Here is a 17,230-nt window from a genome sequence, read left to right on the forward strand (position 1 = left end):
TTGAATGGACGGTTGGATGTGAGTTAGGATGATCCAGATCTTTTCACGTGGACTCCTTTTAAATTTGGGCTTGGGAGTGATGGCCCAATTAAACATAAAAAGCCCACAATCCAGGCCCAATACACGACCGTAGAAACGAGAGTAATATTGAGGGAAGGGGAAGCGTTACGTTACGTTACGTTACGCGCCAAATAATCGCCACTCGATTTGCTCAACAAAAGGCGCGCATCGCCGATTCGAACGTTTCTTTCGTTTACCTTTATTCCTAAATGTCAACCCGGCTGCGCTTTACCCTTAAAATTAATTTTGATAAAATTGAAATTAGAGACAAACTCCACAAATTAAATTAAATTAAATTAAATTAAAGTAATAATTTTGGTTAATATAAATTCACATTTTGTGTATTTATTTATTTATTTAATTTAATAAGCGCTTCCCTCCACATCTATATCCGAACGAACCAAGTGTTCCCTCCTTCCTTTCAACCTTCTCCCTTCTCCTTTGCTCTCTGAATCTCTCCCGCTTTCCTCCATTTTCCCAGCATCCAAACACCATCACAGATCTCTTCCCTTACCTTCTTCAAATTCTTCTTCAATTTCCATCGATTTCCCCCAATTTGCAACACTCAAGGAGCTCACTGGATCTTGGCCTCTCCGTCTCTTCAACGCTGCTCCATGTCGGGTTCTCCAGCTCCCAACTCCTCTGGCCACCCGCCGGAGCAGATCATGCTCTCTCTTAAACGTCACCTCCCTTTCTCTTCTATCAAACCTCCATTTGCATCTCCTGGGGACTATCACCGCTTTGCCCTCGACTCTCCACTCGCCGATCAACAACTTGACTCTATCGTAGTCAAATCTCCGGTCTGTTTCTTTTACTTGCATGTTTTTGTTGGTTAATTATATATCGCTCTTCACTCTCAGTGTTATTCTATGAGTTTCTGTTTGTGATTATAGTCTCAAGTCCAAATCTGTCTGGTTAGTAGGTCTTTACGGTTTCTCAGGAATGGAATTAGGTGAGATTAGTGAAAATAGTTAGTTTCACTGATTTCGTCATACTGAGAGCTTGAGACTGCGCCTTTTGAATACTGCGCCGAAAAGAACATGAATTTTAGCTCAATTTTGGTGTTACTTTAGTTAATGAATTATGATGTTATCACCTTCAATTCGTGTCTTTCTTCTGTACCTAGTTAAGTGTATCGAGTGTTTTAGTCTCCTTCCATTCTTGACCAGTGCATTTGTTGGTCGCTATAACTTATTCTCTCTCAAAATTTATTAATTTTCACTGACTAACTACTTTTCAATATATTGCACTTGGTCCTTTTGATCAAATCAGGTGTAATGCGAGGGATATAGATAATTTACGTTCTATTGTTGGGTAAATAAAGAGTTGGTAGCTGCAAAGTCAGAACCCTGGTCCTTACTGCAGATAGATGACACTTGTGAAATAGGTTTCATGATTATTTTTCGAGAAAAAAAATGTTAAAGGTATCGTGAAGGATGTGTTTGTTCGATAGTAAGTTCTCAATTATTATTATAGTACATTATCTATGCCTGATATATACAAATGATAGTGGAAGGCAACTACCGCACGGGGTTTGTTAGCTGGTTCGATCTATTCATGTATTATTATTGTGAGTTGACATATTCAATCTCGGGTATAACCAAAATGATTCTAGATCAGTGGTCGAATAAGTCAGCAGGAAAGGCATTCCACTTTTATTGGTTGTAGGTGCTCCAATTCTTTAAAGGGCAACATCTCTGATCATCTTTGAAACCCCCCAGTTCTAATTTTTGTATTTTTAGGCTACTATCATATGTTATATACAATTATTCTGAGAAGTTAATTTAATAGCTGTTATGCATGGTTTGAATACCCCGTACCCTTGTACTTGTAATGGTGCATTCTTTCAAGAATATTTTTCATACATGTTATCTTGATTTCATAATCTCGATCTAGACATTCGTGGAATGCTAGGAATGTGCATTGTTTGAATACATGGATATCTCAAGCTACTACACGCTAATAAAAAAGGATGGATGGTGTTTTATTTATTCAGTATTTTTTTTTCACTGAACTAGATTTTTCAGTTGAGGTTTATTGTCGTTTTTGAATGATTCCATCGTGAGGTCCTTGAATTTTTTTACCTTGTAAATAATTTGTTTCTTCAACCTTTGTTTCACGTTAATCATATTTCTAAAATCTCTCAAGTGTGGACAAAAATGAACCACCCTCCATGTTCATTGACAATTTTCTTTCCAGATAATTAATTCAAGTATAATCTTACTGCTTTGCCACATCCTTGCAACTTTTTGTCAGTAAATGAAAACTCTGAGGGAAATCCACCAAGACAACCAAATGGAAACGAAATCAGGGTGGATCTTGGACGTTCTGACTCGCGATGGTACTAGAAGAGTTTAACACATGAAGGACATTTCCAAGATGGCAGTAACACTCTTCCATATTCTAAGTGAAAAGATGGAAAACAAACTATCAAAATCAAAGAAAAATGAGCTAATGAGAACATAATAGAGAATTGGCCTAGGAGAACAGAACAGACAAACACATCCTAATAATTTCTGTAAAATCTTTCAATGTGATGTTTATGTTTATCTTTTCAACTCTTATTTATTTTTCTCTTGCTTCTTCCCTTTCTCCCCCTTTATGTCTAGGTAAATTCTTCGTCTTTCTCAAAATTTTGAATCTGAAGAATATTTAGAGGTTGTTTTGAAAAGTAGGTTTCTTGTTTCTTAATTTTTTTTTTTCCTATGTATAAACATGTTAATTTTTTTATGACTGCTTTAAAAAGTTTATCTTGTTCTTTCTTTTAGCGTGTTCTTCCAAATGATCCATTCCCTGAATAAGTTATTTGTTTCAAAATCATGAATCTGTCTGATCTGTTGTGCTACTTTTGCTCGTACCTTGATCACAGTTGTCAAAAAATGGTTTTGAAAACAAAACCAGAAAACTGTCTCAAACTAGTTTTCCGAACAATCCTATAGTATTTGAAAAAGATGTTTCAACTTTGATATTTGCGTGAATAGAAAGAAGGGGAAATCAGGACTAATTATTGAAAGAATTGTAGTATATGCCCTTTTTAAAGACATTGTTCTCAATGTTCCTTTATATTTTTATGCGCCCATGGCAATCCAATTTTTTCTTTTAACATTTGTCATTTTACCAAATATAACCTTAGTAGTAAACTAGATAGGTAGTGGTATTAACAGGTTGAATGACAAGTATGGGATGGCATTTTGAAAGTGTTTATTATTGTTGCAAATTGGGATAGTTTTGATATTATGATTTTTCTGAACATCTACAAAAAGTTCTTATGGAAGGGTTGGTCATGTAAAAACCGCTATTGGAGGACTTTTTGCATGCCTCAACCCTGATCATTCTCATTCATTAGGTTCTTACATTTCAAGGAAACGGAACTCTCAGCATGACCTAAATAATCATTACTGAGCTCAGCTACAAATGATCCTCCAATACATTGTTGAGGATTTTATTGCTTGATCATCCATTTAGAGATAAGTCTAAGATATTTTCTGCCCATACTTTCTTAGCTAGTCTTTGATGACTTGAGAGGAGGAGAGATCCTCAAGGTTTAAATAGTGCTCTTTTGGGTTTTCATTTGTTTAAAAGCTTCCTCTTGGCTACTCGAACTAAAACCTCTAGTAAATCATTTCTTCCCTTGATCTAACACCACTTGGAGAGTGCTCTTATCAAAATCTTGGGATGTCATTTGTTTGAAAGGTTTGTCTGGGCTTTGGTTGGGAGGATGTGCTATAACCTACGAGGAAACTGGACCATGAATTATTATAGCTTGCAAGCAGTTATGAAGCCTAAGATTATGAAGGAAGGTGTGCCGCTGGTTGATAAAAGCCCACATGCTTTGGATTCAATGGATGCCATGGATATTTATCTTTTTTTTAGACGACTTGCTTAGATAGGAATTAGTTTAGGCTTAGCAGTATAACAACTTGCATCTGACATACCTCCATCAAGTCTTAATGGAACAACTGAGAATGAGATTCTATCCAATATATATCACAAGAATTAATTTTCTAGACTTATGGTCTGTGTGGTAGGAGCTGTATTATTGTCTTTCTAGTCTTGAAAGTAATTAACCAAATAACTTTCTTTCCCCAGTTTGAAAGGCAGCAGATTTTCTTTATTAATATAGCTCTCTGATAATAATCATTTTCTTTATTAAATTAGCCTTCTTTGTATATGTAATGATACGATCATTTGTTGCACATGTTGCTAAGTTTGTTTGAAATGTTGGATCCTGTCTATCAGCAATTGAAGCGGAAGAGTGAGGCAGCAGATTATGAAGCTGAGTCAACTGATAGAGCAGCTGGTCCTAGATTTACTGAAGTAGTTAACAGTTCCCATCAAACACCTGTATCTGTAAAAGGAGGAAAGGGAAACAAATCAAGGCTAACCAAATGCAGTAGATCAGGGCCACAGACTCCCATGTCAAATGTTGGTTAGTAGTATATCATACATGTTGGTACCCTTGGTTTTGAGTCAAAATAATTGTATATGAAATACCTTCTCCCATTCTTGTTGGTTGAGGAAAGTGAAACCTCTTTCGCTAGTGAAAATACATAATTAGTTGATTAGAAAAAATTTCAACTTCTTCCCCCTTTTTGTTTCGCAAAGCTAGCATATTAATGAGAAAATGTCTAAGTTTCAGGTTCACCTTATGCAAACAATCTTACTCCAGTTGGTCCATGCCGATATGATAGTTCTCTTGGTAACTTGTTACTTCTGGTGACTTTGTTGGAACTGTCTTATGTTTCCTACTAGCGTACATTCCTAATTTTAGTAATTTTCATGTAGGTCTCTTGACAAAGAAGTTTATTAATCTGATCAAACAAGCGGAAGATGGTATTCTTGATCTAAATAAAGCAGCCGACACGTTGGAGGTAACTGTACTTCTAGAACATTATAGGCTTTTATTGTGAAGTTCCATTAGTTGACATTTTTATGCTTTTAGGTACAAAAAAGACGAATATATGATATAACAAATGTCCTTGAAGGAATTGGTCTCATAGAAAAGAAGCTTAAGAACAGAATTCAGTGGAAGTACGTATTATGCCATACATTCTTTGGAGGTTCATGGCTCATTATTAAGTAGTATTGTCTTTCCTGTGAAGCTACTTATTACTTGAGTAACTGATTAATTAGGGGGCTTGACGTCTCAAGATCAGGGGATGTTGATGACAACTATGCTGGTCTACAGGTATGCAAAAACCGAACATTTTGACTATGTCCTTCGTTTCTGCTGCTACTCTTTGATCTCAATATGATTAGACTTGTATTCTATCAAGAGGAACAAAATTGCGTTTGTTGGGTGGAATTGCATGAAATTTGCAAGAAAGCAAGTAATTTGCTTGCATTTACATGTCCGTGTCATTGTTGTTTACTTCTTAATCTTTCGACGTCACTTGGGGCTGTGCTGATTTGAAAACTATATTATTTTTTTATTAACATGATGACCACTGTGTACATATTCTGTTGAGTGAATCCATTTATGCCCTTCAGTTCACATTCTATCTCAATCTTATTCTTGACGTTGGTAAGTTTCTCTTTGGTGAAAAATTTTGTTTCCTATCTAATACTTGCACATTTAAATTTCAAGCTATCAGATTAAGCCTCAATCATAGTTACATGTGCAGGCGGAAGTAGAGAACCTTTCCATGGAGGAGAATGGGTTAGATGAACAAATAAGGTTGTTAACTAGTCCTTAATTCGGTCTTGAAATTGAAAATTTTGTGCCCCTATTGTCATTCAGAGGCTTTTAATAATTGCAGAGAGATGCAGGAAAGATTAAGAGACCTCAGTGAAGAGGAGAACAACCAAAGGCAATAGTTTTCACCAAAATTCACCTCCTAACGTTATTATTACTTTTTTTTGTAATAAAGATGGGAATTTAAAAGTTGTATAATTTATCTAATTGCTAGGTGGTTATTTGTAACCGAGGAAGACATCAAGGAGTTGCCGTGTTTCCAGGTTAGTTTATCCCAGAAGGAAGTGATATGCAAAGAATTTGGATTTACAATTATTAAATGTAGCTCCGTTTTGAACTGTTGTGTCTATATTTTGCATCTACCAGAATGAAACTCTTATAGCTATTAAAGCTCCCCATGGAACCACTTTAGAAGTTCCAGATCCTGATGAGGTAATTTAATCGTAGAAGATTTTTGGAAAAGGTACCTATTCATATAGCTTATCTTCCACTCACCTTTCCCATCATCTATCAGGCTGTTGACTACCCCCAAAGGAGGTATAGGATAGTCCTCAGAAGCACCATGGGCCCCATTGATGTTTACCTTGTCAGGTAACGTTTCTTTTTGTTGTTGAGGAATGTTTGACTCTGTAGTCTGTGCTGAAATATATACCACCATCTATGGCCATATTAATGAAACAGTACTAGGAATTGGAATTGCCTATTATTCACAATATTCCCTTTTCCTACTACCAATATCCTCCTCATTTTCCTGCTACACCTAAAACTATATGCGCTCCACATTTTGCAGTCAGTTTGAAGAGAAGTTTGAGGAGATAAATGGTGTGGAAGTGTCCCCAAGCTTGCCGTCAAGTTCTGGGTTTAATGAAACACCTGCAGCAACGCTAGTAACGGATGATACCAGGGGAAAGGAAATTGAAACGCGGGAGCAAGATGTAAATAGAATGTGCTCTGATCTAAATGCTTCGCAGGACTTCGTGGGTGGAATTATGAAAATTGTTCCCTCGGCGGTAGATGTAAGTCTAATTTTTCAAGAAAATGATTGGGGGCAAGGAAGGGAAGAGGGCTAGTATACCCTATCTATAAACAAAAGTTGGTTGATTGGGATAAGGACAAAATAAAAGCACAAGCAACACGTTAGTTTCAAAGAATTGGTTGGTTCCATTTGAGAGGACTTTTGTGTATGAAAGCATGAAAAGTGTTCCATCAGTTGAAGTGAGTCTAGATTCTAGAAGATGTAGACAACAGAAATGAATAATTCTAGCAACAACAAATTAGTTTTTCTATAATATTTTCTGGAGCGAAATAACGAAATGAAGCATTTCAGATGGAGTAGGGTAGTTTAGTTATGAAACCAGGAATTATTTGATGGTCAGAGTGAGCTGTTTTCGTCAATTGTCATCCATTATTTAGCCGAGGGGATGAATGTTTTGCGTTCATTATATAGTTTATTTATAAATTAGAATGCTTTTTTTTAGGACACAATAATAATGTTGGCAAACATCTGATTTCTTTGTTTTTTATTCAGAGTGATGCTGATTACTGGCTCTTGTCTGATGCTGATGTTAGCATCACTGACATGTGGAGAACTGAACGTATCCTCTCAATTTAAATCCATCCAACTTTTTCCCTTATAATATCAAGTGATACTGCATACCTTGACCCTCATGTAGCTGGCGTTGAGTGGAATGAACTGAGTACATTTCATGAAGATTACAGTATTGACAATGTCAGCACACCCCAAACCCAGAATCCACCTTCCAATAATTCACCTGATGCGCCTTCTGCTAATCCTTCTAGCAGTTAAAACTGTAAAGAGGATTCATTAAGATAAATTCGATGATCGATGCTAGACCAAGCAAGCACTTGTATGATGTATGATCCTCCCGATCCTTCCTTAGGGCCAGGAACTGGAACCTATGATCTCGGATCCTGGAGAAGCTCCTCTACCCAAATGCTAGAGTGGAAACCGATGGGAAGGGCGCCTGTGTACAGTTTAGTATTAGAAATGTATAGTAAATAAGTCATTTTCGTATTGTACAATTCTTTGTTTCATGGTAAGAATACCAGGACATTCATTTAAGTCACAATTCACACGTCTCATGTGCAAAGCTGTAACCCCCCACCTCCCGAGTTGAATTATATTCCCATTTTCTGGTATCTACATATACTTTTAAATGGATCATTTAAGTTCCTAAGTTTGAGAAATGGTCTAATTTTCAATTGATTAGCTCTGCAGGTCATTTGGTGTAAAGTTTCCAGTCTTAAACTGCTTTTTCAACAGAGCACAAAGCCGGAACCATTAGCTATGATTCAAAGAATGGCTACTGAAACTCATCAGTATAAGCCAGACATTTGGTTGAAGCCTGGAACAGGAAAAGCTTAGCTAAATTTGGTAATCTTCCTTGAACTTCTACATTTTTATGCTTAGATTTAGGATGATTCAAATATTTATGATAAAAAAACTATCCTTTTATGCTTGGGTTGCTGTGAATTAGTTTGAACAGAATCGTAATATAATAATGAATTGAATTCTTATTTATATATGTTTTTGTTTCAATATACTTCTAATCCGTACAAAACGCCGGCGTGCTTCTCCGGCCCATCCTTTCCGAAGTACACATCCCTCATTTTCTGAAAGGCATGCCATGTTAGCAGGCTATCAGAACCAGCCTGGTGGCACTTTCCCACCGCCCTGTCCACCGCTAGAGTCTTAGCCACACGCTCCAACCCGCCGTAGAGGCTATCACAGAACCGCATCATGTGCTTGACATCATAAACCTTGTTCCCAAAGAAAGCCTTGAGAATCTTCAAGAACTCGTCGAGGCGGCTAGGAAGCTTCCGGCGAGTGAGGATCTTGACCAAGTAGCCGAAGTCATAGGCACTATGGAAGGTGACCCAACTGACAGAGGGATTACAGAGCAGACCGGATGACATTAGCAACTCGGAGAATCGTGCCGAGTCAACCCCGTGAGCTCTGTTGCGTTCGAAGTCGATGCCCTGGCGTTTCAAGAGGTCGATGGAATCAGGCGCGTGGAGGTCACGGGTAACGTCAAAATCCCTGAAATTGAACTCCCAAATGAATCTCTTGTCGGTACCGAGAGTAGGAAGGTTGCCGTCGGCGTCGGAGAGGGTGAGACCGACTTGGATTAGGTTGAGAGCGTCGACGTTGGACTTGAGGAGAAGGTAATGATCGGAGGGGCGAGATGGGTGGAAGGCAGGGCGGACGACGACGCCGGGAAACTCAGTGTCCATGGAAATGAAAGGGTAGCGATCAACAAGGCGGTTGATGAGACGGAATTCGTGGTGGAGATTGAAGTCCCAGACCTCGCGGACATGGATGGGGGAAGAGAGATGCTGGATTAACATTTTGGGCTTGGAAGATCGGGGAACCGAAAGTGGGTTATAAAGGAGGGATTGAGGTGAGTTGAGGTGAGGTGAGGGGGTTATGGCGAAGAAAAAGACGGTGTAGTGGGAAAGAGGTGGAAGTTTCAGTGGAAGTGTTCAATTCAATGTTCTTCATGGATTTGAACACAAACCCATAGGAATCAGTCTCCCTGCTTCCCACCTGGGATTTTGATTTCTTTATCTTTCCCTTTTACACGTTTTTCTTGTTCTTTCTCACCTATCCTATCCATTAGCCGTCTTGACTGCGCAATACATATCCTATTCTTCTTACACTGCTTTGGGTCAAGCGTCAAAATGAGGTGATTTGAACTGCCTCTGCCTCCCTAAGTCAAGTCAATGGCTCTTAGTCTTCCCCAATCCGCACGCCACTCAGCCATTCTTTATGCCACCATTGACCTTCCTTCCACTCTATTTGTTGCCTTATATAAAATGATGCAAGACTTCCTTGAACTCCATTTCGTGTTTATGACTTTGTAGTTGCGTATTGTTGCTGTTCTTACGATGTCAATCACTTCTAAGTGAAACGGAATTCTTTTCCTTTTTTTCTAGTCAAGATTATGTTTTGGTTTTAGTATGTCCGTTGGTTGACATTTTTGGTGTGTCCTATTCCGATCACTTCTAAGTGAAACAAAATTCTATTCCTTTTTTTTTCTAGTCATGATAACGTTCTGGTTCTAGTATGCCTGTTGGTTGATATATTTTATGTCTTAGTCCGATCACTCCTAAGTGAAACAAAATTCTTTTCCTTTTTTCTAGTCATGATAACGTTTTGGTTCTAGTATGCTTGTTGGTTGACATTTTTTGGTGTGTCCTATTCCGATCACTTCTAAGTGAAATGAATTTTTTTTTTTTTTTAGTCATGATAACGTTTTGGTTCTAGTAACGTTTTGGTTCTAGTATGCTTGTTAGTTGACATTTTTGGCGTGTGTCCTATTCCGATCACTTCTAAGTGAAACAAAATTCTTTTTTTTTTTTTTCTAGTCATGATAACGTTCTGATTCTAGTACGCCTGTTGGTTGATATTTTTTGTATGTCTTAGTTCGATCACTTCTAAGTGAAACAAAATTCTTTTCCTTTTTTTTTTCTAGTCATGATAACGTTTTGGTTCGAGTATGCTTGTTGGTTGACATTTTTTGGTGTGTCCTATTCCGATCACTTCTAAGTGAAACGATTTTTCTTTTTTTTTTTTGTCATGATACATTGGTTCTAGTGTGCCTGTTGGTTGACATTTTTGGCGTGTGTCCTATTCCAATCACTTCTAAGTAAAACAAAATTCGTTTTTTTTTTATAGTTATGATAACGTTTTGGTTCTAGTATACCTGTTGGTTGATATTTTTGGCGTGTGTCCTTTTCCGATCACTTCTAAGTGAAACAAAATTCTTTTCCTTTTTTTTCTAGTCATGATAACGTTCTGGTTCTAGTATGCTTGTTGGTTGATATATTTTGTGTCTTAGTCCGATCACTTCTAAGTGAAACAAAATTCTTTTCTTTTTTTTCTAGTCATGATAACGTTTTGGTTCTAGTATGCTTGTTGGTTGACATTTTTGGTATGTGTCCTATTCTGATCACTTCTAAGTAAAACAAAATTTGTTTATTTTTTTTAGTTATGATAACGTTTTGATTCTAGTATACCTGTTGGTGTGTCCTTTTCTAATCACTTCTAAGTGAAACAAAACTTTTTTCCTTTTTTTTTTTCTAGTCATGATAACGTATTGGTTCTAGTAATGCCTATTGGTTGACATTTTTGGCATGTCATGTTCCGACACTTCCCTCCATTTAGCAGTCAATGGTGATGGTTTTGGCTCCATTTAGCAGTCAATGGTGATGGTTTTGGGATGTAGTACTCCTCTACATCCAATCGACATCCTCTTCCACCTGCTCAAAAGCATTTGATACAATTTTCGTAGGTTTTTTTTTTACACTCAATTTTGTAGCACGATATTTATCAAAAACACAATACGAATGATTTGTTCATATTCAAGTAATAACTAAAGCAAAAAGTCATTGGTTAATAGTTAGTTGGTAATAGTTATGAACTAAATAATTGGAATCACGAGAAGTGGTCCAACATGGAAACAATAGTCATTTCTTGCCCAAAATTTAATGACGACAACATTTGCCAAAATAATAAAATTATTATTATTTATTTATTTATTTGAAAGAAATATATGGAACAAGAAAAAAAAAAAAAAGTTATTGACTCTGTAAAAATGTAATTAAAAAAAAAACGAAATGGTCGTTAGAATTTAACGGTCTGGGCAGAGAGAACAGATAAAAGTGGCAGACTGTTTAACACATGCTTCCTCTCCTTGGTGTAAGAATCGCATTCATTGCTTACTCCTCTCTTCTCCTATATAGTTTTTGTCCATATGTGCACTAACATTTTTTTTTTAATTTTTTTACTATAAAATTTAAAAATATTAATACTATTTTTTAAAATTTTATAAGTATTTTTTAAATCGAAGATAAGAATTTTTTTATATTTTTAAAGTCACGTCTACTTTTTAGATAAATATAAAATTTATAGTTTTTTTTTTAATTAATTTAGTTTTTAACTAAATAAATATTTGAAAAAATCCATCGAAATATAGTAAATCTCGTAAAGGCAGATGTAGTAGGGGTTGCAAACCAGACGATACACAACTTGGTTTTAGAAGATATGGCAGTTGAGGTTACAAGGCGAATGAGCGAAGCCATGAATACCGAGAGGGAGAGGGGCAGGAGCAGAGCAACTCTCCCGAGAGGGAGAGGAGTCAAGGAGTTTCCTGAGTTTACTGTTCCTGAATAAATAAGATCTAGATGTCCCTTCTTTGTAAACTCGGAATCTTAGCTCTGATTTTGATCCTCTCCCTAATTATTCAGCTTTTCCTTTATTCCCTATTTATTCTTTGATTTCACTCTTTCTAAAAGACAGAGGGAAAGGAAAGATGAGCATAATTCCATTAACATAAAATATATATTTTTGATCAACTGAATTTTTTACAAAAAAAAAAAAAAAGAAAAAACCTATATATACATCTACATCTACCTCTATATATATATATATATATATATATATATATATATATATATATATATATATATATATAGAGGTGGTAGTTTAAAGGAAAAAAAAATAGTAGATTCATTAATCACCGCCCAATATTAGGTGAACGTAAATGGTGGGTTTTGTATGATCAATATTATTGAGTTCCATGTTCATTATTCATTACTACTCTCACGACTCATGCCTCACCTTTATTTCTTCCATTCAATACGCATCAATAATGCATATCAATCTCTTCCTCCTTCTATACTCTTCCATCGAGAACACGTAATCTACTTGAACGTTTAAACATGCATGCGTTTCTATAGTTTCCGCTTATAAACTTACCCGGAAAAGGAAAAATAATATCTTTGTGACATTTCGAAATTTGTTATCTGTAAACACAAATGAATGTGCACATAGATAGTTGCAAAGGAAGAAAGGATTATAGTCAATTCATTCATAGACCCGAGTTGGCTTGAGTTGACTCGAGCGGACTCGAGCTTAGATTACCCATACCAACCAAACGCAACAAAAACAAAGCAAACATACAAAATTAGAGGTTTGTTTGAGTCATAAGGAAGCTAGGCATGATGTTTTTGTTGGTCGAAGAAATCAAGAAACACGTTGTTCTTGCATTTGGGACATTGGGAGCTCTTGTCGGTCAGCATCACGTACATGAAGCACCCAGGACACCCAACAAGCATCATCGATCTCGTTACTATCATCTCGTCCTCCTCCACTTCCCCATCCCACAACGACAAGCAAGAACTCTCCACTGACACATCCGACCCCAATCCCGACTCTGATCCTCCAAACATGCTCATCGACGACGTCGTTGGCGAGCGGTTCATGTCCACTCTCAAGGCAACCTCGGTCTCGCTACTTCTCGGCCTCTTGCTCATTTTTAACCTACAATTCACAAGGAAATAGAGGGTATTATGAGGAAGAAGTTCAAAAAATGAAAATGCAATTTGAATTTGAGTGAGAGGGTTGTGCCTGTGATGCGTGGAAAAGCGAGGCAAGCAAGTGAAGATAGCAAGGGCAAGGGAAATGGGTATTAAAAACACACAAAATTGGGGCACAAAGGTACACAGATAATAATCAGAGAGGGGCCAGTGGATATCAATGCATCCAGCACATTCATGTCATCACCCAATTACGAACGAACAACCCTCTTCAAGTTCATATCCTATTCCAAACAAATTTCAGTGAGACTTTCAATGCACCACTTATAATCACCTAACATTTCGGTGCTTTCCTTCTTTTATTTCTTTCAATCATTCTACTTTTTTGTTGGTTTCTGTGCTTCATGTGTATCAATTCATGTAAGATCGCTATCCCCCTCGACTTTCGATACGTTTCGATGTTTTAAACCGGAATCCAACATTGATATCGTTCGTGATGTATCTTTGGTAATCTCATATACATGATCTGATATCGTATTGCACGAAAACTAAATATGGATAGTCATTAGTTCCCTCTACTAACCCTCGTCAAGAACTCTTTCTAGATTGAGAATTAAATTTTTTATGAAATTTTCGAGATTTTATTGAGAGTTTTAGAGATCAAATTTTAAGATTGTGTACGAGAGAAAAATGCTTGGAAAAGTCTCGAACTAAAAAAAAAAATTTGGATTTTATATATATAAAAGAAAAATAATGAAAAACTGGAAAAATGGTCAAAGTCAACTTGGTTTCGGCCACAAGGAGTTTGATTCCGACCAAGTTTCCTTTACAAAATCTTCTCGTAACCTTAAGGAAAAGCACTTTGGACTTTTGAATCATTCAAAATCATCAAAGAACGAGGAAGATACGGAGGTAAGGTAAGTTCTTAAGCACTCTAGACTACATGAGTGTACAAACGGCGAACCTGTAAACCAGTCTAGGGATTACACAGGTAGGTGTCAGAATGAGAACCCCTATTGAGCGTAGGCACAAGTCAAGGCCGACACCGCAACTCCATAATTCGATATTGTAAGAGATTATGGACTATGCCGGTAGGTGGTTTAGGATGAACACTTCTACTGCGTGTAGGAATGGGTCAAGGCTAATGTTATGACGCCATAAATTAATCTCAATTTCGAAGACAGACTAGGACCTACACAGACTGACGACTAAGAATAAAATCCAAATTTAAAATTAAGAAACAAAGTAAAAAAATAATAATAATAATAAAATAAAGAAGTAAACCGAACAGGACCCAACCCACTCCACTCTGTCCTTGCCACTTTCCGAATGGTAGGGTCAAACAGTTACAATTAGTTAGAACATAAATTTTAGATTTTTTTTTTTTTAATTATTTTGATTCAAAATCGTGTTTTTAATAAAATAAAAATCTTAATTTGTAAAATATATATTAATTAAAATTTTCAATTCAATATTAATATATATTTTAAAATATTACCTTTTAAATAGTTTTTAAAAATTCATTTTTGTATATACATTATTATATCTAACCTAAAAATATATTTTTTAAAATTAAAATTCAATTTCAATTTAATTTTAGAGTAACCAATACATGAGTGTTATTGAAAATTTAAGTATATGAAGACAATTTGTACGAGCTTAATTTGAGTCACGGCTCTACAATTATTACTGGGAAGTAAAAACAATTATTACTGAAAAGTATAGAATGTTAGTAACCACGAATTTCGACACTGGTATGACCAATAGAGATATATTTCTTACTTGATCTTTCTTTTAATTAGCTAACATGGGGCTCCTCCTCCAATGATCCTCGACACAAAAGGGTATGAGCATGGTATTGAAATTCGATTCGAACTCAACCGCTTGAAGACAATTCAAGGTGGTGGGTTGGTCGAAGTAGTAACCGGGGCCGGGGTGCGTCGAGAACGCAACCGGAGAGCGATAGAGTGGGGGGAGGATGAAAAGGTAAACAGCTTGTTCAAAGACATGGACTTTAATAATGAACAACGTTGCAATGAGACAGCCAAATTGATGCCAGTGGGTTCGAAGGTCCCCACTGATTTTAAGTGCAAGAAACAGGGCAAAAAACAGGGCAAGAAACAGAGAAACGTTGAATGCAGTGATGGGGAAGACAGTGAGTGTCGCATGGACTGACGCAAAACCTTTAGCAAACAACATTGTATTTCAAAAACATTAATAATCACTCCAAACAAACCTTAATGCATGTCCTGTCCCCTTCTCCTCTTACAAACTCCCCCTAAATTAGTGCAAAACCTTTCGTACCCGTAATGAGTTTATAAGTAACGAACATGTTGAAATTGTTCCAGTTGATCGTGAGTTTATAAGTAAAGAATACATTTTTATGAGTTATTTTAGAGAAACTAAACGTAAAACCATGAGAGTTTGTGCTCAAAGTAAATAATATAATATCATATCATTGTGGAGGTTTGTGGTTCCTACTAGTGTCGGTCAGTTTGCATGGTGTTAAGAATGAGAAATAGAAATAGAATTGGATCGAAAAGTATGATCTTCATTCAGGTTTACCACGTTTAGATAGGATACAAACTCTCAACTAATACCTAAAAATAGAAAAAAAAATATAACTAACTTAAATAAATAAAATATACCGTTAATCAAATCTATACTAACAACTCCCTAAATATCTCAAATATATTCTAACTAATTATAGTCCAAAATATCCTCTTAATACTCCCCTCAAGTTGGAGAGTGTATGTCGATCACACCCAACTTGTCCTTCAAAAAGTCAAATGGTTGTCTTCCCAAAGCTTTAGTAAAAACATTTGTCAATTGCATTTTGGTCGAAACATAACACGGTTTGATGATTCCAGCTTGTAACTTTTCTCGAACTATATGACAATCTATTTCAATGTGTTTCGTACGTTCGTGAAAAACTGGATTGGCTGCTATATGTAATGTTGCTTGATTATTACAATATAATAATGCTGGTTCGGACAGTGGAACATTCAAGTCTTGAAGAATGTATCTTAACCAAGTTAACTCTAAACAAGTATTTGTCATAGCTCGATACTCGGCTTCTGCTGATGATCTGGACACATTAGTCTGCTTTTTAGACTTCCAAGAAATAATTGAATTTCCGAGGAAAATGCAGAACCCAGAAATAGACCGTCTGGAAGTTCGACAACCACCCCATTCAGAATCGCAATATGCTTGTAATCTTGAATTGTTTTCAGATGGCAGTAGAAGTCCTTGACCAGGAGTGCCTTTGATGTACCTCAGAACTCGAAGAGCTGCCTCCCAATGTGGTTTTCTTAGTTCATGCATAAATTGGCTAAGCATACGAATTGAATAAGCTATGTCAAACCTAGTGACGGTCAAATATATTAATTTGCCAATCAACAGTCCGTCTGTATTTACTTGGATCATTCAACTTCTCTCCTTCAGTTAAAGAAAGTTTCAGATTTTGCTCCATAGGAAATTTGTCTGGACGTGCTTCTGTAAGACCTGTGTCTTGAAGGATGTCTAGAGCATACTTCCTTTGAGACATAAAAATTCCTTTTCTAGATCGAGAAAATTCAATGCCTAGAAAATATTTCAAATTTCCTAAATCTTTGATAAGAAATTTCTGGAGTAAACTAGTCTTGAGATATTGAATTTCTTCGAGATCATTGCCTGTCAACAGAATATCATCAACATAGATTAGAACTGCAGTGAAAGAAGTACCTTTACTCTTAGTAAACAAAGAGTAATATGCTTTGGACTGAGTGTAGCCTGCATTTTGTACAGTTGTAGAAAATATAGAGAACCAATTGCGAGAAGCCTGTTTTAATCCATAAAGAGATTTATGGAGCCGACATACTGTATTCTCCCCCTGTCGGCGAAGACCTGGTGGTAAAGACATATAAACTTCCTCGTCTAGATTACCATGGAGAAAGGCATTTTGAACATCTAACTGATGGGTGAACCATTTTCGAGCAGCAGCAACAATGAGTAAGCAACGAAGTGTAGTAAGTTTCGCTGTAGGGGAAAATGTTTCTGTATAATCAATACCTTCAACCTGAGTGTATCTCTTTGCTACAAGTTGAGCTTTATAACGTTCAACAGAACCATCAGAGTTGTATTTAATTTTGTACA

The 17,230-nt window shown here is 36.4% G+C and overlaps 2 protein-coding genes across 3 annotated transcripts; one reads left to right on the plus strand and one right to left on the minus strand.

Annotated features, from left to right (window-relative positions):
* Positions 1–438: 438 nt before the first annotated feature.
* Positions 439–7,940, plus strand: LOC111459187 (transcription factor E2FB-like). 2 transcript variants are annotated; one of them, XM_023101961.1, is made up of 14 exons: positions 439–860; positions 4,300–4,489; positions 4,700–4,759; positions 4,846–4,931; positions 5,003–5,091; positions 5,194–5,248; positions 5,673–5,737; positions 5,820–5,870; positions 5,970–6,018; positions 6,122–6,187; positions 6,270–6,346; positions 6,546–6,771; positions 7,284–7,350; positions 7,429–7,940. In XM_023101961.1, exons 1-14 carry the CDS (start codon positions 675–677, stop codon positions 7,560–7,562), a joined length of 1,401 nt encoding a protein of 466 aa, XP_022957729.1. In that variant the 5' UTR covers positions 439–674; the 3' UTR covers positions 7,563–7,940. The 2 variants fall into 2 exon arrangements, with proteins under 2 accessions (XP_022957729.1, XP_022957731.1); XM_023101963.1 differs by having other exon boundaries at positions 5,685–5,737.
* A 309-nt stretch (positions 7,941–8,249) lies between these two features.
* LOC111459188 (probable CCR4-associated factor 1 homolog 11) lies at positions 8,250–9,474 on the minus strand. Its single transcript, XM_023101964.1, has one exon. The coding sequence runs from the start codon at positions 9,122–9,124 to the stop codon at positions 8,312–8,314; it is 813 nt and encodes a 270-aa protein (XP_022957732.1). The 5' UTR covers positions 9,125–9,474; the 3' UTR covers positions 8,250–8,311.
* Between the last annotated feature and the right edge of the window lie 7,756 nt (positions 9,475–17,230).

Source organism: Cucurbita moschata, unplaced genomic scaffold (genome assembly GCF_002738365.1).
Source record: "Cucurbita moschata cultivar Rifu unplaced genomic scaffold, Cmos_1.0 Cmo_Scf00022, whole genome shotgun sequence".
NCBI lineage: Eukaryota > Viridiplantae > Streptophyta > Magnoliopsida > Cucurbitales > Cucurbitaceae > Cucurbita > Cucurbita moschata.

Bases quoted from the DNA above. Each gene is read 5' to 3' on its own strand.
- LOC111459188 (XM_023101964.1), bottom strand. From the start codon at position 9,124: ATGTTAATCCAGCATCTCTCTTCCCCCATCCATGTCCGCGAGGTCTGG.
- LOC111459187 (XM_023101961.1), top strand. From the start codon at position 675: ATGTCGGGTTCTCCAGCTCCCAACTCCTCTGGCCACCCGCCGGAGCAG. The intron at 6,347-6,545 runs GTAACGTTTCTT...CACATTTTGCAG, and splicing joins ATTGATGTTTACCTTGTCAG to TCAGTTTGAAGAGAAGTTTG. The intron at 7,351-7,428 runs GTATCCTCTCAA...ACCCTCATGTAG, and splicing joins TGACATGTGGAGAACTGAAC to CTGGCGTTGAGTGGAATGAA.